The sequence below is a fragment of the Artemia franciscana genome, chromosome 12 (assembly GCF_032884065.1).
Source record: "Artemia franciscana chromosome 12, ASM3288406v1, whole genome shotgun sequence".
Classification (NCBI taxonomy): domain Eukaryota; kingdom Metazoa; phylum Arthropoda; class Branchiopoda; order Anostraca; family Artemiidae; genus Artemia; species Artemia franciscana.
In genome coordinates, this window is record NC_088874.1 from 31,168,056 (window position 1) to 31,187,829 (window position 19,774).

General features: G+C 36.5%; 1 protein-coding gene across 3 annotated transcripts in view; it reads left to right on the forward strand.

Annotated features, from left to right (window-relative positions):
* The window catches only part of LOC136033983 (orexin receptor type 2-like), a 232,175-nt gene that overhangs the window by 201,518 nt on the left and 10,883 nt on the right, over nucleotides 1-19,774 (forward strand). For all 3 annotated transcript variants that reach the window (XM_065715015.1, XM_065715012.1, XM_065715013.1), the window contains one exon: nucleotides 9,084-9,199. In XM_065715015.1, the coding sequence (XP_065571087.1) occupies nucleotides 9,084-9,199 (116 nt within the window). The remainder of the gene's footprint in view (nucleotides 1-9,083; nucleotides 9,200-19,774) is intronic.

The following is a 19,774-nucleotide window of genomic DNA, read 5'->3' on the forward strand; positions in this document are numbered from 1 at the left end:
TACTGCTTTTAAGTTAGGCTGCTTAGGCTATGTTAGTTTGGCCGGCCAATTATTTAGCATGGCATTAGCGTAGTGTAAAATATTTTGTATTTTTTTAATAGTCCATTTGCTTATTTCCATCTTATTTCAAGAAACAATAGATCTTGAACGACGTCATTAAATATATCTTCAGTTCATATCAACCAGCAAAATATTTTAATAAAAATATTAGATATTTTGAATAAAGCATTTGCTCATTTCCATTTTAATTCCATATTACAATATATTTTGAGCAGCACTATTACATACTTTCTCGTCTTGTTTCAAACAGGGAAACATTTTCATGAAAGTATAATGTATTATAAAGTATGCATTTGCTTATTTCCAATCTTATTTCAAGAAGCATTAGATTTTGAACAACACCATCGCCCATTTCCTCATCTTGTTCCAATCAGCAAAACATTTTCATGAAAATATGTGATATTTTTGAATAAAATATTTTCTTATTTCCAATCGTATTTCCAGAAACAATACATTTTTGAGCCACACCATTGCATATTTCCTCATCTCATTCCAATCAACAAATAATTTGATAAAAATATTATATATTTTTTAATTTTGTATTTGTTTTTTCCATCTTATGTCAAGAAGCGATACATTCTGAACAACATTATCACATGTTTCCTCATTTTATTTCAAGCAGTAAAGCATTTCGTAAGAAATATTTGATATTTTTGAATAATGCATTTGCTTATTTACATCTTATTTCAAGAAACCATACAATTTTAGCAATACCATTGCATATTTACCATTTATTTGTTTTTGAATCTGTTTAAATTTTTCGTTATTTTTTATCTTTATTTTTTTCTCATTTTTCTATTTTAGTTTAATTGTGGGGGACAAAAAGTTAGTGAAGGGGCATTGAGGACCCTTGGAGGTGGGGTATTGATGACCATAAGTTTCCTCAAAAAATGTGTTGATATAACCGCTCATTCCCATGATTATGCTGAGACAAGCGGTTACATTATGCCTATGTTGTCAAGTAAACATATGCTGTCAAGTAAAGTTCAATACTATATCATAAATCTTATTAGTCTAATTGGAAATCTAATGCATTATGAATAATGCATTTACTTGTTTTCATTTCAAACAGTTCATGGTAACAAACTGTAGTAAGGAGCGACCCGGCTCAATAGTAAACGAAACTCTAAAAACGGAATTTTGATACTAAAAGATACATCAAAAGGATCGGATTTTCATGCTTATTTTAAATGTATAAGTTTCATCAAATTTAGTCTTTGTCATCAAAAGTTACGAGCCTGAGAAAATTTGCCTCATTTTGGAAAAAAGGGGGAAACACCCCCTAAAAGTCATACCATATAGAGAACCCTATAGCAAAAATTTCAAGCTCCTATCTACAAAAATGTAGAATTTCGTATTTTTTGCCAAAAGACAGATCACGGGTGCGTGTTTATTTGTTTTGTTTTTTATGGCACTTGGTATTAACCAAGTGACATATAGCAGTCACCAATACTGTCGGTCTGTCGGTCTGTCTGTCGGTCTGTCTGTCGGTCTGTCTGTCGGTCTGTCTGTCGGTCCCGGTTTTGCTACTTTAGGCACTTCCAGGTAAGCTAGGACGATGAAATTTGGCAAGCGTATCAGGGACCGGACCAGATTAAATTAGAAATAGTCGTTTTCCCGATTTGACCATCTGGGGGGGAGTGGGGGCCCGGTTAATTCGTAAAAAATAGAAAAAATGAAGTATTTTTAACTTATCAGCGGGTATTTGGATCTTAATGAAATTTGATGTTTGGAATGATATTGTGTCTTAGAGCTCTTATTTTTAATCCCGACCGGATCTGATGACATTGGGGGGAGTTGGAGGGGGAAAACCTAAAGTCCCGGTTTTGCTACTTTAGGCACTTCCAGGTAAGCTAGGACGATGAAATTTGGCAAGCGTATCAGGGACCGGACCAGATTAAATTAGAAATAGTCGTTTTCCCGATTTGACCATCTGGGGGGGGGAGAAGGGGCCGGTTAATTCGGAAAAATAGAAAAAATGAAGTATTTTTAACTTATGAGCGGGTGATTGGATCTTAATGAAATTTGATGTTTGGAATGATATTGTGTCTCAGAGCTCTTATTTTAAATCCCGACTGGGTCTGATGACATTGGGGGGAGTTGGAGGGGGGAAACCTAAAATCTTGGAAAACACTTAGAGTAGAGGGATCGGGATGAAACTTGATGGGAAAAATAAGCGCAAGTCCCAGATACATGATTGACATAATCGGAACTTATTTGCTCTCTTTGGGGTAGTTGGGAGGGGGGGAGTAAGTCTTAAAAATTAGAAAAATGAGGTATTTTCAACTTACGAACGGGTGATCGGATCTCAATGAAATTTGATGTTTAGAAGGATATCGTGTCTTAGAGCTCTTATTTTAAATCCCGACCGGATCTGGTGATGGGGGCGGGGAGTTGGGAGGGGGAAACCTAAAACTTGGAAAACACTTAGAGTGGAGGGATCGGGATGAAACATGGTGGGAAAAATAAACACAAGTCCTAGATAGATGATTGACATAAACGGAACGGATCCGCTCTCTTTTGGGTAGTTGGGGGGGGGGGGTTAATTCTGAAAAATTAGAAAAAATGAGGTATTTTTAACTTACGAATGGGTGATTGGATCTCCATGAAATTTGATTTTTAGAAGGATATCGTGGCTCAAAGCTCTTATTTTAAATCCTGACCGGATCTGGTGACATTGGGGGAAGTTTGGGGTGGGGAGACCTAAAATGATGGGAAACCCTTAGATTGGAAGGATTGGGATGAAACTTGGTTGGAAAAATAAGCAAAAGTCTTGCATACGTAATTTACATAATTGGAACGGATCCGCTCAATTGCGGGGGGGGGGGGTAATTCTGAAAAATAAGAAAAATAACGTATTTTTAACTTACGAAGGAGTGATCGGATCTTCATGAAACTTCATATTTAGAAGGACCTCGTAACTCTGATATCTTATTTTAAATCTCAACCGGATCAAACGTAATTGGGGGGGGGGACAGTTGGGGGGACCGGAAATCTTAGAAAATACTTAAAGCGGTGAGATCAGGATGAAACTGGATGGGAAGAATAGAAACCTGTCTAAGATACGTGACTGACATAACTGGACCGGATCTGCTCTCTTTGGTGGAATTGGGAGGGGGGAGGTAATTTTGAAAATTGAGGTATTTGTAACTTACGAAAGGGTGACCAGATCTTAATGAAATTTGATATTTAGAAGGATCTTGTGCTATAAAGTTTAACTTTAGGTTCTGACCTTCTCACAAGTGCCAAATGAGCTCTTGGCTCTTCCGACCTCGTCCAAATGAGCTCTTGGCTCTTCCGACCTCGTACCATATGAGCTCTCGGCTCTTCCGACCTCGTCACAAGTGCCATATGAGCTCTTAGCTCTTGTTTTGTTTTCTCTTTTTCCCAGGGGTCATCGTATCGACCAAGTGGTCTTAGAATGTTGCAAGAGGGCTCATTCTAACGGAAATGAAAAGTTCTTGTACCCCTTTTCCGCATAGTCGAAAACCATAATAACTATGTCTTTGGGGATGCCTTACTCCCCCACAGTCCCTGGGAGAGGGGCTGTAAGTTACAAACTTTGACCAGTGTTTACATATAGTAATGGTTATTGGAAAGCGTACAGACGTTTTCAGTGGCATTTCTTTTGGTTTGGGGGTGGGGTTAAGGGGAGGGGTCTATGTGGGAGGATCTTTATTTGGAGGAATATGTCATGGGGGAAGAAAAATTCAATGAAAAGGACGCAGCATTTTCTAGCATTACTATACAAAAAAAAAAAACAATTAAAAAATAAACATGAAACAGTTTTTTTAATTAAAAGTAAGGAGAAGCATTAAAAATTAAAACGGACAGATATTATTACGCATATGAGGGGTTCTAAAAATACTTTAGCATAAAGAGCGAGGTATTTAGGAGAAGATAAATACCTCGCTCTTTATGCTAAGTATTTTTAGTAATTTAAACTATTTTGTCTACGGCCTTTCTGATTCAGGGTTTATTCTTAAAGAATTGGGACAAAACTTAAGATTTAGTGTAAAGAGCGAGGTATTAATGAGGGAACAGACCCCCTCATATACATAATAAAAATATAAGAATATAAAAGTTTGTTACGTAAGTTAATTCTAAAGTTACGCATATTTTTTAATAATAAAAACGTTCGTTAAAAATTAAAGTTTTAGTTGCCTTTTTAAGTAACCGAAGAATTGGAGGGCATCAGGGCTCCTTCCCCACCCCTTATTTCTCAAAATCATCTGATCAAAACTAAGAGAAAGCCATTTAGCCAAAAAAAAAAGAATTAATATTCAAATTTCCTTTTAATAATTTATGTGCGGAGAGCCAAAATCAAACATGTATTAATTCGAAAACGTTCAGAAATTAAATAAAAAAAATTTTTCTTTAACTGAAAGTGAGGAGTGACATTAAAGTTTAAAACGAACAGAAATTACTCCGTATATGAAACGGGTTGTCTCCTCCGCAATCCCTCGCTCTTTACGCTAAAGTTTGACTCTTTGCCAGAGTTCTACTTCTTAAAACAATTAAAAACTTTTGCGTATAGAGCCAGGGATTGCGGAGGGGACAACCCATTTTATATACGGAGTAATTTCTGTTCGTTTTGAATTTTAATGTTGCTCCTCACTTTCAGTTAAAAAACTATTTTTTTTATTTAATCTTATTTCAAGAAGCATTACATTTTGAACAACATCATTGCATATTTTCTCATTTAATTTCAAGCAGCAAAACATTTTTACGAAACTATTTGATGTTTTGAATAATGTATTTGCTTATTTCCAATCTTATTTCAAAAAAATACATTTTGAACAACACCATGGCATATTTTCTCACAATCTTTCAACGAGCCAAACTATTGTTCAAAATATTTTGCATTTTTGAATAATGTAGTTGCTTATTTCCAATCTTATTTTAAAGAACGATACATTTTGAGCAACATTATCACATAATTCCCTTCATTTTATTTGAATCAGAAAAACTTTTGATATTTTTTGTGAATTTTTGAATAATGGAATTTGATCAAGACCATCATAGATTTCCCCATCGTGTTTCAAGCAGTAAAACATTTAGAAAAAATATTTTTTATTTTTGAATAATGCCTTTACTTATTTTAATCTTAATTTAACAATAAGAAACAATGCATTCTGAGCAATACCATTGCATATTTCTTGATTTTATTTCACACAGGAAATATTGTGATGAGAATATTTGGTTTTTTGAATGATTCATAAACAAAAATGCGCATTCAAATACAATAGCACGAGATCATTTTTTTCAAGCCAATAACGAAAGAAATTCACTTGATATTTTGAAATAGAAAATGAAAGTTCTAAACGTATGCTACTCATGATTTTTCTTTTTAGGAAAATAATATTTGTAGTTTTTTCTTTCATTTATTTTTTTTCCTTATTTTTTCCCATTTTTAAATTTTTTTAAATTTTTCGTCATTTTTTATTAAAATTTTTTCCATTTTACATTATTTTTCATTTTAACACTTTTATTTTTCGTTATTGTTTTTATTTTTGAATTTGTTTTTACTTTTCGTTATTTCTTATAATTTTTGAACCTGTAAATTTGTTTATATTTTTCGTTATTTTTTTCATTTTTAAATTATTTTTTTTCATTTTTTAAATTTGTTTTTTTATTGTTAATTTTTTTTCTTTGTTTAAAAAATATTAGTTTTTTTTATTTTTCGTAAATTTTTTAATTTTAAATTTGTTTTTATTTTTCACATTTAACTTTTTTATTGTTTATTTTTTTATGGAGGGCAAAGAGTTGGGGATGGGGTATTAGGGTTCCTTAGAGATGGGACGGGGACGACCATAAAGTCTTTCTAAAAAAGGGTGCTGATGCAAGTGCTCATTCCCATGAATAAGATGATACAAGTGGTTGCACTATGCCTATGTTAATATATACTGTCAAGTAAAGTTCAATAATATATGATAAATTAGATTAGTCCAATTTGAAATCAAATAAAACGGTTTACTTAAGGGGTTATTCCTCCTATTACGGAGATTCTGCCATTTCATTTGAGTTCATGTGCACCTGTTTACTAAAGTGATCATTCCTCTGATTTTGCTAATTCCACTAGAACATTTGATTTCGAATGAACCACTTTACTTAATTGGTCATTCCTCTTATTCAGTGAAGGTTGGATATATGTTAATCATGTCATGACAGGAATATGTAATGTTCCCATGGAAGAATGCAAACTATGGATATCTGGTGCTATGCTAATTGTGTGCCTATTGGAGGATGCAAACTAAGTTTAAGATATATATAAAGAGGCTTAGGGTATAATCTTTAGAGCCTCAGTCTGTAAGCTATGGCTCCAAAACGTCATCGATACTCTTGGGAAAGGTCTTTAAGTTATGAAATTTGCCTATAATTTCCTTAGGCCTAAGGTGTTTGTCATAATGTTTGTCACACGTTTTTCGGGTGGGAAGGGAGCGTGAATTCCAGTGTTAATTAATTTTCCGTGGGTAATTTTCAAGAAGAAATTTACACGAGGAGGGTGGAAGGGAAGGGGTTTTCCTAGCATGATTCGAAAAGCAGTCAGATCAGGTTCAATTTAAAAAAAAAACCTTTTCAACTGAGATCAATATTTAGAGTTAAAACTAACAGAAATCACGCTGTATATGAGGGGGACTGCCTCGTCTTCAGTCCTTGCTCTTAAAGCTAAAGTATGACTTTTTGTCTTAATTCTTTAAGACAGACTACTCAAACACAAGAGTTATTGATATTGGACTGCAAAGTATTTTAAAGGACTTTAAAAACTTTTAACGTTAAAAGCGACGGTTGAAAAACCGGCAGCCCCCCTAATATACAGAAAAGTTTCTGTTCACATTAATTTTAATTTTTATCCTTACTTTCAGTTGAATAAACTTGGTTTTTATTTGATTTCACACAAAGAGCCAAATAAGTTTAGAGCTTTTTAACTGTCTCAAAATATGACATGGGAAAATTGGTTTGGGAAATTTCTTCATAGAAAACCATATTTAATGGTTGGTTTAATTCAAGTTTTTTAACAGAAGTATGGGACAGTAAATCTCTCGTACCTTCTGAAATTCCTAACAACACACAACATTTATTGTTGTGCATAAAGTTGTTTGGTATGTTATCACTTCTAGTATGTTGTTTCACGTGTACACCTATATTTCATATGGGCTTATACTTTGTTGTTGTTTTTTACAGAATAGTACACTATACAAGTTTTTAACTATATTAGACTTTTACTATGTACCAGCTTTCAGTATTGCAGCATATCGAGCTATTAATAATTGTCATTGAGGTAGTTGTTCGTATAAAAATCGATTTCGTTCTAATAAATTTCTAGATTATTTTAAATTTTCTGTTATATTTTTAATGGAACGGTGTTCAAACTCTTTCATACTCCTTGACGTTCCAACTCTTTGATGTTTGATCGAAATTATTTCATTTTATTTCAAACTATTGCAAAGGACAAATAAATTAAATTGGGAAGATTTTTTCCTCCTCATTCAATAATAGCTTTCCAGCAGGGTAAAATTTGAAATTTCTTTGACATTTCCGTACTTTTACCTGTATTCTAACAAAGGATTTTTGGTCCTGACAGGTTCTTTTCATCATAAGAAATCAAAGCTTCTAAATTGATAGAGTCACAATATAATGGGTCAACATAAAACGGGAAAGGAAGTAGTAAACATGTACACGGGATTTAGAAGATGGTCGCCGGTATGCCTCCCTCCTGCGTACAAATTTAAAAAAAAAATAGCCAAGAAAAATGGGGATTTTACTTTTAAGATACGCTATGACTCAAAACTTTCAGTTCTTTTTAGTATCAAAAAATGTATACAAAATAACAGACCATTTTAGCATCCTAATTACTTTTTAAATTTTGACGTAGGCACGCAGAAAGAAAAAACAAGCAAAAAAGATTGAGGATATTTGACTCACCCTTTAAAATACGCTTAAGGAATTATATGATTGGCTTACAAAAATCCGTCAAAAAGATTACAGAGCACACTACTTTACATACAAACATAGGACTCTAATCTCTATTTCTTCTCTTTTATAGCACCTCTTTTTTTGCCTTTTCTTCCCTATTTTTTAATTTCTCTTTTTATTAACATTTCTTTTTCTCTTATCTTAACTTTCAGTCCAGTACTCGACGCCTAAGCTGCTCATTTTGATTCTACTCGTTTTCACCTCAAGAGAGTGTGCCTCTCCTGTCTTTGGAATAATGACGTTTTAAAGATTTTAAATTTTAAACGTACCCACGTGCCTCCTTCCCCTAAGGGCTGCTGCAAAAAGGGAAGCTTTCCTTTTTGCGAGGCAATAGTTTCTATTGTTCTCTCTTTGAGCTCTTACCAGCTTTTCTGTAGGTGTTAGGGCTTGCTAATTCGTATCCCTTTACTGGTTATCTCCTTTTCGTTTTTTTTATATACATAGATATTATTTATATTTACTAGTTAATTAATTATATGACAATGATATGCTAGTTGTTAATGCATACTTGGTTGGTTTACATTGTGCTACTGGCTGATTGTCACCAGGTATGCTGGGAAAATTGAAGTGTTTTCAGGTTTGACAAGGTTATTCATGAACCTTAGCCCTTAAAGTTCTTATCATAATCTGTATTTCTTCTATTTTAAGCAAATTAATCTGCGAAAATGAAACTCCAAGTTAAGCCATAGTTTTTTATATTTGGGAGGGGAGACCAAGCACGTATGCGTAAATTCTTCGGTGACTAAGAACGGGAAGGGCAACTTCAATAGGTTAATTGAATGTAAAGTTCAAGAAACTAACTTACAGATATAGAGATTTTGCACCAAAACAGGCAGCAATACAAGAACAAATAAACGAGAAGAACGCAAAAGAATAATATGTATTTATAAGGGATAATGCAACCAAAAAATTAAATATTTCAGTAAAACCTCACTTTCAATTGTGTTCTTTGTGTTTCGTTTTTTTGTCTGGGAAGGGGGATATTTGTTGTAATTCGACAATCTGATTTAAATAAAGGATGTTTAATTATTGTTGGCTTTTTACAGATATCTTGTGAGTGATATGGAGCAAACTGATTACTTAATTGCTGGTTCAATGGTAGCACATTGGCTTTGCTATTTCAACAGTGCTATCAATCCGGTTATCTATAATTTTATGAGTCGTAAGTCTTTTCTTATATTTCCTGAAAATTACACTTAATGAAAAGTTTAAGTGTCTTGTTGCACTTTTTTCAGTAAAAAATCATGAATAAAAAAAAATAATGTTCTGTACACAAAATAAAGGTTGGGGTTATGGGGAACGTTTTCCGCAGAGGGGGATTCCGCTATTGTCTTGGAAACGATCAACAAATAAATAAATAAATAAAGGATTTCTTCAAATGAAAGTGTGCTATGGAGTATTTTTCAGGTGGAATCGTAAGCAAAAAATTTTCTCAAGGGAATCCGCAGCGAAGAGGGAATTGTTCGGGGACAATTTTTTAGGGTAGGAATTTTAGTTAAGAAGAACTTTTTGTGGATATTTTTTTATGGGATGTATGTTCCATGTAGGGGGGGTGAATTTCCTGGGATTATTTGAAAAATGATCAGAATTAAATTTTTTAAAACAAGTTTTTTCTACTGAAAGTAAGGAGCAACATTAAAACTTAAGACAAACGTAAATTATTCCGTATATAAGGGGACTTCCTTTCCTCAATGCCCCAATCTTTACGCTAGAGTTCGAACTTTTGTCCCATTTCCTTAAGAACGATTCCTAAAACACAGGGGCCATGTAATTAGAGTCAAGATCTTTTTGAAAAGTACTTTAAAAAGTGTAGCATGTATAGAGAGGTATTGAGAAGGGGAAATTCCCTCACATAAGCAATAATTTCTGTTTGGTTTCAGTTTTAAAGTTGCTGCTTACATTCAATAGATGAAATTGCTTTCATTACTTAATAATAATTGAAAGGTGAAACATTTCATTATTTTTTCTTCTCTGATACCAAGGACGAAGACAAAGCAGAAATTTACAACAATGTTCGAGTTCAAGTTCTTTTATTCAATTAATATAAAAAAATACTACAATCCAAAAACATCCCAAAGGAACCGGAGGCCGGTTAACTGGGGAAAAATAATTAAAAAGCCCTATTAATCATTTGCAGGTTACCAAGCCAGGCCTGGACAAAAAGAATAAGAATTGCAGCTCATGCGAATGTTCGCAGGAAGACAACCGAACTCCACATCACCCAACACCAACTACAAATCATACTTTATAATCGACATAAACAACCAACACTAAACCAAACCAATAAAATCCAATTTAACACTAAAATATCTAGAAAATGTATCGGACATCTATTCTTGTCCCACAAAAATCTCTTCTGGCGTTTTTTTAAAAGAACCAAGGGTGTGGGAATTCCAAACCCGAGCAGGAATAGAGTTCCAGGCATGCCCCACAGAAACGGTAGGCCCAAAGTCTGAATGCATAGAGGGGTGGAAGGAATCCTCTCGATTTCGAACTGTATATGGGTTGACTTCACTCACTCGTTGAAAAATGCCTGTAAAACACTCGGAGATCTCTGTGAAAATAAAGAAATTTCATTGAGCACAGCGAAAGTGTATAGATATACTTCAGCTTTAAAAGCTGGACAAGAGCATAAGTGGTGGACTGCAGGACTTTTGCTACTTTCAGCTGCAGACTACGGATGAGGGGAAGCAGAAATGGAAAAGTAGACATCCAAGCAGATGAGCAATTGTATAGATAAGGATAAATAAGAAAGAAGTATTCAAGACAGAAAATGGAAAAAGGAAAAAATTGTTGGAGTTTTCTTATGATCCCCAGTTCTCTTGAAACCTTGACTCTTATCACCTGGATATGCGGCTGAATGTTCGATTTTCGTCCAGTAGAAGTCCAAGGATTCACGGATATCGATCAGGCGGGGTCATATAGGACCTCTTGAAACTTCCATTACTGTAGGACAGCTTTTACCTATACGAGAAAAAAATAAGTAGGTGTGACTTTTTAACATTCATAGCTAAACGATTACTATCATGCTAATGGTAAACCCTCTCAGTCATCGTTTGTAACTTCAGTATAAGGGATTCTTTATCTGTAGCCGATGCACTTAGTGTAGTGTCATTAGCGAATGCGATTAATTCGCATTCATGTTTATTGGAAGCAGCTATTGGTGTGATTCGGGAATCATATTTATCAGATTCTACATCAGAGAGGTGTCGTGGCAGTAAAACCCCGATAGAAATCATTCATGTTAATGAGGAATAGTGAAGGCCCAAGAATTGAGCCTTGGGGCACTCCATAATTAACTGTAAATTGGTCATCTGAAAATTCAGCGGCGATAGAACGGCTAGTGATACATGAAGAAAGTCATGACAGCTGCTCCCCACAAACTCCATGACGAGACAGCTTATCAATAAGGATCTCATGGGTCAGACTGTCAAAAGCTTTCCTCACATCAATGAAAATGGCTGCTGGTATGAGACCAGAATCCAATGACTGCCGTATAAACTAAAGAAACATATTACACGCATGTTCCGTTAAATGTTTTGCATGAAATCAAAATTAATGCTTATGGAAAAACTGTTTAGCGTCAAGATAACTCACTAGTCGCTTCAGTATTGGTTTTTCAAGTATTATAGGAAAGATTGATAGGAGAGAGATTGGGCTATAGTTCCCTGGATCCTCACGGTCACCTCCATTAAAAAGAGATATCACTCTAGCCAATTTGAGTCGCTGGGGAAAACTCCTATTTGGGATGGGTCATTAGCCAAATGACACAGTGGCCTTATAATTGATGGAAAAATGAACTTAATGACTTTAACAGGAATTTGGTCAAACGGCAGAAGAGTCCTTACGGAATAAAATTATTTTTGCTAATTTCTGCTTTGTGACTGGCTCAAGAACCATTGATTCAGATCATGGAGGACCGAGAAAGAGTTTCCAAGACTGATATTTAGAAGAAAGGGACACACCTTCTGCTGTCTTTTTTTCCACCTCAGCAAAATATCTCGTCAGCTGATGTCAAACTTGGTCTTTATCTGTAATCAACTTATCATCTTTTTTCAGAGATTTGGGGCAAGATAATGGTTTTTTTGGTTTTCGTGTAGCCTCTTTTATCACATCCCTTTTCTTGTTAATATTATTTCCTGAATCTACAAGTCTGCTAGCAAAATATGCCACATTAGCTTTTTGTGTCAGGGATTTTAATATATTTCGGTATAATTTAAATATCTCTAGCTTTTCGTTGCTTGGTCTTTTCCTAAACGCTTTCTAGATATTTTGCTTTCTTTTTATTGATATTAGAATTCCACTTGTTGTCCACGGGGCTGTCAGCGACAAAAGATCGGAAGGTTGACTAGATGAAATATCCTTTAAGTCAATGTTGAAGCTACTCATTAGGATTATTTCTCATTTTTCAGATGAAATTTTCAAAAGAACTTCTTCCAAAATTTGAAAAAATCCTTCGTAGATCCACCTGGAAATCTATATATTTCCCAAATATTACCTTTTCCCCGGTGTTAATTTTAGTTTCTAAAAATAATAATTCAAAATCTTTTACGATATTTGTACATAAATCATCTCTCCGGATAGCTGGTAGATTACTTAAAATATAAAATTTGAGTCTCCCTTTTCGTGCCGTCTTTCAGTTCAAAAACATAGACGTATATCCAGGAATATCCACAAGCAGCTCATTCTTATTGTCAAAAATGTTTCACATTTTTTGTGAAAAAATTTCACTTTTGGCCATTTTTGGCCAATTTCTGCAGGATGTGAATTTCTACATAGCAAATCAATATGATCAAACGAAGAATTCAGTCCCTTTAAGATGCGCCATCGGAAGGGCCTCCCCCACTGGGCTCCGGATCCCGTAAATCCCAGCTCTTCCACAAACATGCAATCAATTATTTTTTCGAAATTTTCTCCATAATTTTTATTCTGATATTCCCCTACCGAGTAATTCATAATTTTATTAAAACCAACTCTTCTAATTGTATACGCATCTAAATTTTATATCTTATTATTACCACTGACTCTTGATGGAAAATCAAAATCAAACATAATCACTTACTAATACAGTGATGTAGAGATCAGGCGGTAGTCGAGTGAATAATTGTGACGTAGATAATCTCCTTAAAGAGCAATAAATAGGTAATGGCACAATCTTGATTTTTTAATCTGAAACAGAAAAATAAATGCAAGTAAGTAAGTAATTAACATGGGATAGAGAAGAAAGGAAGGGAAGAAAAGCACGAAGTAAAAAATAAGGGCATAGAAACATGCATAGTAAACAAAAGAACACAATTTCTGACAAGTCATTCTACTAATCAGAAGCGAGAGCAATTTAAATTTAAATTCTATCAAGCGTCGGAATCATAGCCACCATTGTCTTTTGAGAAAAACTAGGGCCAGGGAATAGTAACAACCATCACTGAAAATTACCCAATTAGAACTTGGTCTTTTTCGTTTCCTACTAAAGCTTAGTGCCCATCTGAATCACTTTGGTTTGTGATACTCTCCCAGTGGCACATTACAGTTCCGTAGCTTATAAGCCAAACACAAAAGTTCTTTCCGACGTAAGGTCAGTGCTGATACTTTTTCCAGAGCCTCGTATGTTACCAACATATTATAAGATACAATTGCTCGTGAGAAAAATCAAAATGGTTTGAAAAAAGCAACTGGAGCTAAACAAATGTACCGCCCTACATCTCAACTTTGACAGCCCTTCTTTCAACCATACGTGTTCTGTACCATCTTTTTCAGCGCCAGGTACCTACAAATGGTAAAGCCGATATTGACTGTTATTATAACCAACTTGTGATGTCTATGAAAAAGGCAAAAGAAGCTACCGTACCTCGGCAACGTATTCGTAAAAGAACAAAAACCTATCTGGTCAATGGATCCTTATTTTTAAAGTCGGTAAAAAAATAAAGCGAAACTTTGGCTCGAGATATGGAATGAATGTGGACGGCTAAGTTTTGGGTGTGTGGCTGATTTTAAAAGTCAAACTAAAACCGAATATAAACATTATTTGAGGTCGGCATGTTACCGCGGTATGAATTTCCCTGTAAGAAGGAAAAATTCGTGAAAAGTGATCAATTCTTACAAGTTGAAAGATGATATTATGACAAGTAACTGCCTTCTATCTTCAACTTGGTATGAACATTTGTCTTCAATTTTTTCGGTGACTAACTATTCAGTGCATTCTGTATATACTCGCCTTTTTACACCCCCCCCCTCTTTAATACAACGCTTTCGCAATGCCATATAGTACGCATATTTCTTCTTCTGTAATTGATGCTGTGAAAAGTTTAAAATCTTTTTCAATAGATAAGGATGGTATTTCGAAGACACATATGCCGATTGATTGCGCCCCCCAGTATATCACGTTCAGCTTCTTTTTCAAACATGTCTATGTACTTCAAGCGTACCTAAGAGTTTTCTGTGTGACACTGTTTCGTCAATTTTAAAAAGGGGAAAGTCACCGACTGATTGTTCTTGCTATCGACCTATTACTGTTTCTTGTAATATAAACAAGGTTTTTGAGTATATCCTTCTACGTTTGATGACTAAAAATATTAATGAGGGTGATAATCGATTTATTTTACGGCATGGAGTGGGTTGTCAGTATGCGCATTAGATTCTCTCTTCTCTACTGGTTGATAATTCTTCCAAGGGAAATGGTCTTTATATTTGCGCTTGGATGTTTTGAAAGCGTTTAATAGTGTGGTCCATAGTCAGCTCTTTTTTTCTCTGTATAATTCTGTGGTCAATCTTTCTGTTAAATTACTTCTTAGGTTTTGGTATTCAAATTCTTTTCTTCAATTTAAGATCTGTACCAGACACTATTATAAGGGTACGAAGAGTAGTTAGGCAGGGCGATTTTCTGTCCCCTACCCTTTTTAAAATATGTATTCTAGTGTGCTGGCTAATATTTCAGGGACATACCTTTCTGGTCTTGCAGATGTTTCTAATCTTGCGTGTTTGGACGACTTGCTTCTAATTAGCCGTTCCAAAAAGGCTCTTTCCCAGATGGTCTCTATAGTTTCTGATGCTTTTTCTTATATTGGCATTTCACTTAATATAGATAAAGGGGAGTTTCTTCAATATAACTGTACTGCTGCTACTCTCCTTCACTGTAATAACTTCAATATCCCTCTTTTTGATTGTATTCGTTGGCTTGGTATCTCTATTACTAACAATCTTTCGAGCTTACGTCAGCGTACTGTTTGTGGGATTTGTAAAAAAAAATCCAGATTGGCTATGCAAAGGTTGTTGCAAAAAGAGTGAAGTATAATAGATGTGCTCTGGCCATACTTTATTCTACTTTCTGTGATCATTCTGTCCTTTATGCTTCAGGTCCTTTCTCCCTTCTTAATAATGGTAATTTACAAAGAACCAAGATAAATTATTTCAAATTTTGCAAATTTCTTCTGTATCTTCCATCTTGTACAAAAAATCGGATTCTTGTTAGCAAATTTTCAGTTCCTGATGTAACTTTAAAATTGAAGATTCTACACAGAAAACCCTCCAGTACAGCTTCTGCACGTCTATCCCTTCACTACCATCTAATCCGTTCCTTTCGTTGATTCTGTGTATGTATTTTTTTTCTCTTTTTTTAATTCATTCCTACTCCGCCATATTTATTTTATGCATCGTGTGGATGAAAAAAAGATATGATAGTTGGATTATGCTTACTTTTCTTTTTTTGTCTAATTATTTCGTTCTTTTTGTTCATCCACTGATAAAGGCTTCAGGATGTGAATTTAAAAAAAAAATTATGCCTACTGACGAGAGCCCGTTTAAAGATTGTTTGGATAATCTATGACAGTTGCTTCGCTTCGGTAGCTTCTTAAAGATTGGCCAGAACACAACTTTACAATAATAGCTCTCAATCTTTATCTCTCTCTTGTTTTCATTTATACTGCTATAATAATAATAATTTATTACAAACCCGCTTATAAAAAAGAAGCATGAAAAAGCGGAGCAAAACAAAAGAAAGAGAAAATAAAGACGAAAACAAATCAACCGAACATAATAATCTACTAAATACAAACAAATCACACTTCAACTATCAAGCAAGAAAGTCGCTGGGAAATCAAATAATAGTGCCCTGTGTTTCACGAGAGCTTGTTTTTCAAAATTCGGCATGAACTCAACAGGATCAGGTATATGATACTTTTCTAGCAGACCAGTGTTACGGAGGTAAAGTGGCAGACCAAGCAGAAACTTTAAATATTTGCAAAAGCCTGAACGGATTCGCAACATATCCGAATTCGATAGCCAATGCCAAACGGGTGAGATGTAGTGAGCAAAGGGAAGAGCGACGGCACGGTACAACCTAGCAAGGATATGCTTATTAAATTTAAACTTCAGAGCTGCAAGTTTAGCATACCCAGACCGAAAACCCGACAGAACCTGGTCAACAAAAAGAGCACGCGAGCTTCTGAGGTCGCTTCCATATGTGATACCTAGGTACTTCAACTTGCGGCTTGGAAGTACTACTTGCCCTGCAACGGTAACACAGGTAGCCTCGCGACGGGCAACTTCAGACGGCGCACGCGGGGGTTCAAATACAAGAAATTCTGTTTTAGCAGGGTTAATAACCAGACCAATATTAGTATAACCTCGACTTAGGAGATCGATATTAGCTTGAAGGTTACAAAGCGATGTGCTCACCAGTAGTATGTCGTCGGCGTAGCACAGTAGGCTCACATCCATACATTCAGTGTTAAAACCACCGTTAATCTTTTTTGTTACCGACGAGGTTAGTGAGTTGAAGAGTACAGGGCTTAAAACCGACCCTTGACGCAGTCCCCGGTGAAGCTTAATCGGTTTCGACAGGAGTTCACTACTCAACTTAACACGGATAAGGCTACTCGAATACCAGTGCCATAGGACGGCCGCTACATGTGGGTTCACACCTTGGTGCAGCAGGTTCAAAATTAACTTTGAATGAATTACCGAATCGAACGCCGCGGACACATCTACTGCACAAATTAAAAGAGTCCGTGATTGATTCTGAGCTTTCGATACTATACGCGTAAGAAGGCGATGTGCAAATGCACAACCGAGGTGGCGACGGAACCCGAATTGTCGATTGTCAATTTTACACTTTCGTAACAGCTCAGGTAACAGAAGTCTCTCTAACACTTTGCTTAATGTACTAGAAACTGTTATAGGCCTAAAGCTAGAGCAGAGGTTACGATTTTTTCCCTTCTTCAAGACGTTAGACACAATACCTAGGGCAAACGACTTAGGGACTGCACCAGAATCAAGGCACATTTGATATAGCAGCGTCAAGTGCTCAATGAGCAGAGGTGAGCCACAGCGGAGGTGTTCAGTCACAATTCCGTCGTGCCCGGGAGCCTTGCCCTTTCTCAGCTGCTTAATAACCTGGAGCACTTCGCCTATTGAGACGGTAAAATAGTTCCGTTGGCTCAAGAGGGACGCAAAAGCTCGTGAGAGCTCACTATCACTTTCGGTTGTTAGTTGGGCATGTTTGATCCCAAAAACTTCACTATAGTGTTTTACCCACTGCTCCTCAGGTATGTTACTAGCAGGGTTTGTCACTGGTTTAGACTGTCTAAAAGACTTCCACATAGATACAGGATTATTTGCTGCTTCTTGGGAAGCAAGTTCGGCTTCGGCAGCTTTAAGATCACTTACAGACTTATTATAAGTTTTTTTCGTGTTGCGGAACTGCTCAAACACTACACCTGACCTAGGCCTCTCGCAATCGCGCCATAATCTCAGCCAAAACTTAGCACGAGCTTTGGCTTGCCTTACTTTAGGAGAGCGACTCCAGCCAGGCTTGCTGATTCCAGGTTTAAAACGGCGAGTGGGTACAGAAGCCTGCTCAGCCGTTTTCATTGCATGTATAATCTCAGTACAATAAATGTCTAGTGCTACCAAATCACTCGAGCCATGCATCAAGAGCTGAAAGGGAACTTTTATCTTTCCGAGAATCTCATCACATGTCTGTTTATACTGGTCGGCGTTTATTTTATTCCACTCAGTCTTGGTAGCATAAATTTGGGGCTTATTCGGCCTACACGGGAAGAAGTTAGCCTTAAAGCACAAGCCAAGGTGATCACTTACTGTGTGCTCAGAGTCCACGGTGACTGGAGCACCTAGAGAGAAGTTACATAGCACATGGTCAATGTTTGTCGTTGAACCGGAATTATGGATGTACGTATATGCGTCAGTCTTTTCACAGAGATCATACCCAGCTGGGATTACTGAGAAGAAGATTTCGGAGAGCTTATTTGATGGGTTCGTTAAGTCGCACTGAAAGTCACCGCAGACTAGCACTCTTCGATTGCCCAGCCTAATAAGTAAGCGCGAGAGGCGGCCACAAGCTTCCGAGAACCGTTTTTCGGAAGAGAGGGTGTTTAGGTTTGTTGGTAGATAAACCGTGATCAGAACAAAACCCCCGGGGCCAGGAAAATCTACAGCGAGGAAGAACTCACACGATTCCAGCTTTTGACATTCAAGCGAACTATCCGTTATGATAGCAGTGCCCCCACTAGGTCGACCGCGGACTGAGGACCTTTTTGCTTCATGCATGAACACAGTTTTTTGATTCAACTGTTCGAAAAGACCAAAATTTTCGGAGGTGAGTAAATGTTCTTGTAAGCACACAACATTAAATTGACGGCATAGTTCTTTAACGTAGTCTAGTTTGACTGAATTGTGCCCATAGATATTTCGGCAAATGATGGAGAGAGAAGTCATTTCGTTGTAGTAGGCTTTTTCATAGCATTTCTAACTAGTGGGCATCTCATGCTGTATGAGGGGTGGGTGTTGTGGCCTTCTGGGCATAGAGCACATTTAACTGTGGTGGACGTGCATGGGGACGTCCGTGATGCGACGTGGGCACCGGCGCACTTAGAGCACTTCGGAGCGTTGCTGCAGGCACTAGAGAGGTGCTCGAAAGATTGACAGTTAAAACATCTCTTGGGGAGCTCTTTATAGGCCTCAACCCGGAAGTGGGTGTAGTCTACAAATATTCCGCGTTTAATTGTCTGATCTCGCGCGAACGAGTCTTTAAATACAAGTTTCACTGTGCCAGAGGTGCCGAACCGGTGGACTTCCGTAACTTCGGAGTTCGCAGCAATAATTTCTTCCTCTGTGGTTGCCGGAGGAACGAATCTTGCCACCGCTAAAAACTTTGGTTTCCGGTAAGAAACCTTGACATCACGGACATTTTCTTTCAACATGTCTGCGAGGATTTGAGCTGAATCCGCCGTATCGAGAAAGGCAACTAACCCACCTTTTCGTTGAGTGATCTGGCGAATATGTCCTTTTCCACCGTTCTTTTCGATAAATTCCTTCTGTTTGGCACATGATTCAAGGCTTTCCGCCGGCACATTCGCTATCACTACAGGATTCTCAAGTCTTTCTGGTTTCGGTAGCGGGGGCCAGACAGTAGGGCCTGACGGAAGGTAGATCTTACACTGATCGATTAGTCCCTCTATTTTCTCTGTGCACTCGTTAACTCTAATTGAAAGAGAAGTCAGCACATCTTGCGGTATTCTAGGCACTTCGCCAATTTTCCAGATAGTAAATCTATAGGTGAAATTGGCTGAGTTTTCTGCATTCTTGATAGCATCGTATAAATCACCCATGAAAACATCACTCTGCAAACCAGCTCGGCGGTCCTTCATTACATATTCATCTCCAAGTTGCCGCAAAATATCGTTCAGTTTGCAATGCGCAGCGTACAGAATGTCTTTTCCGTAAA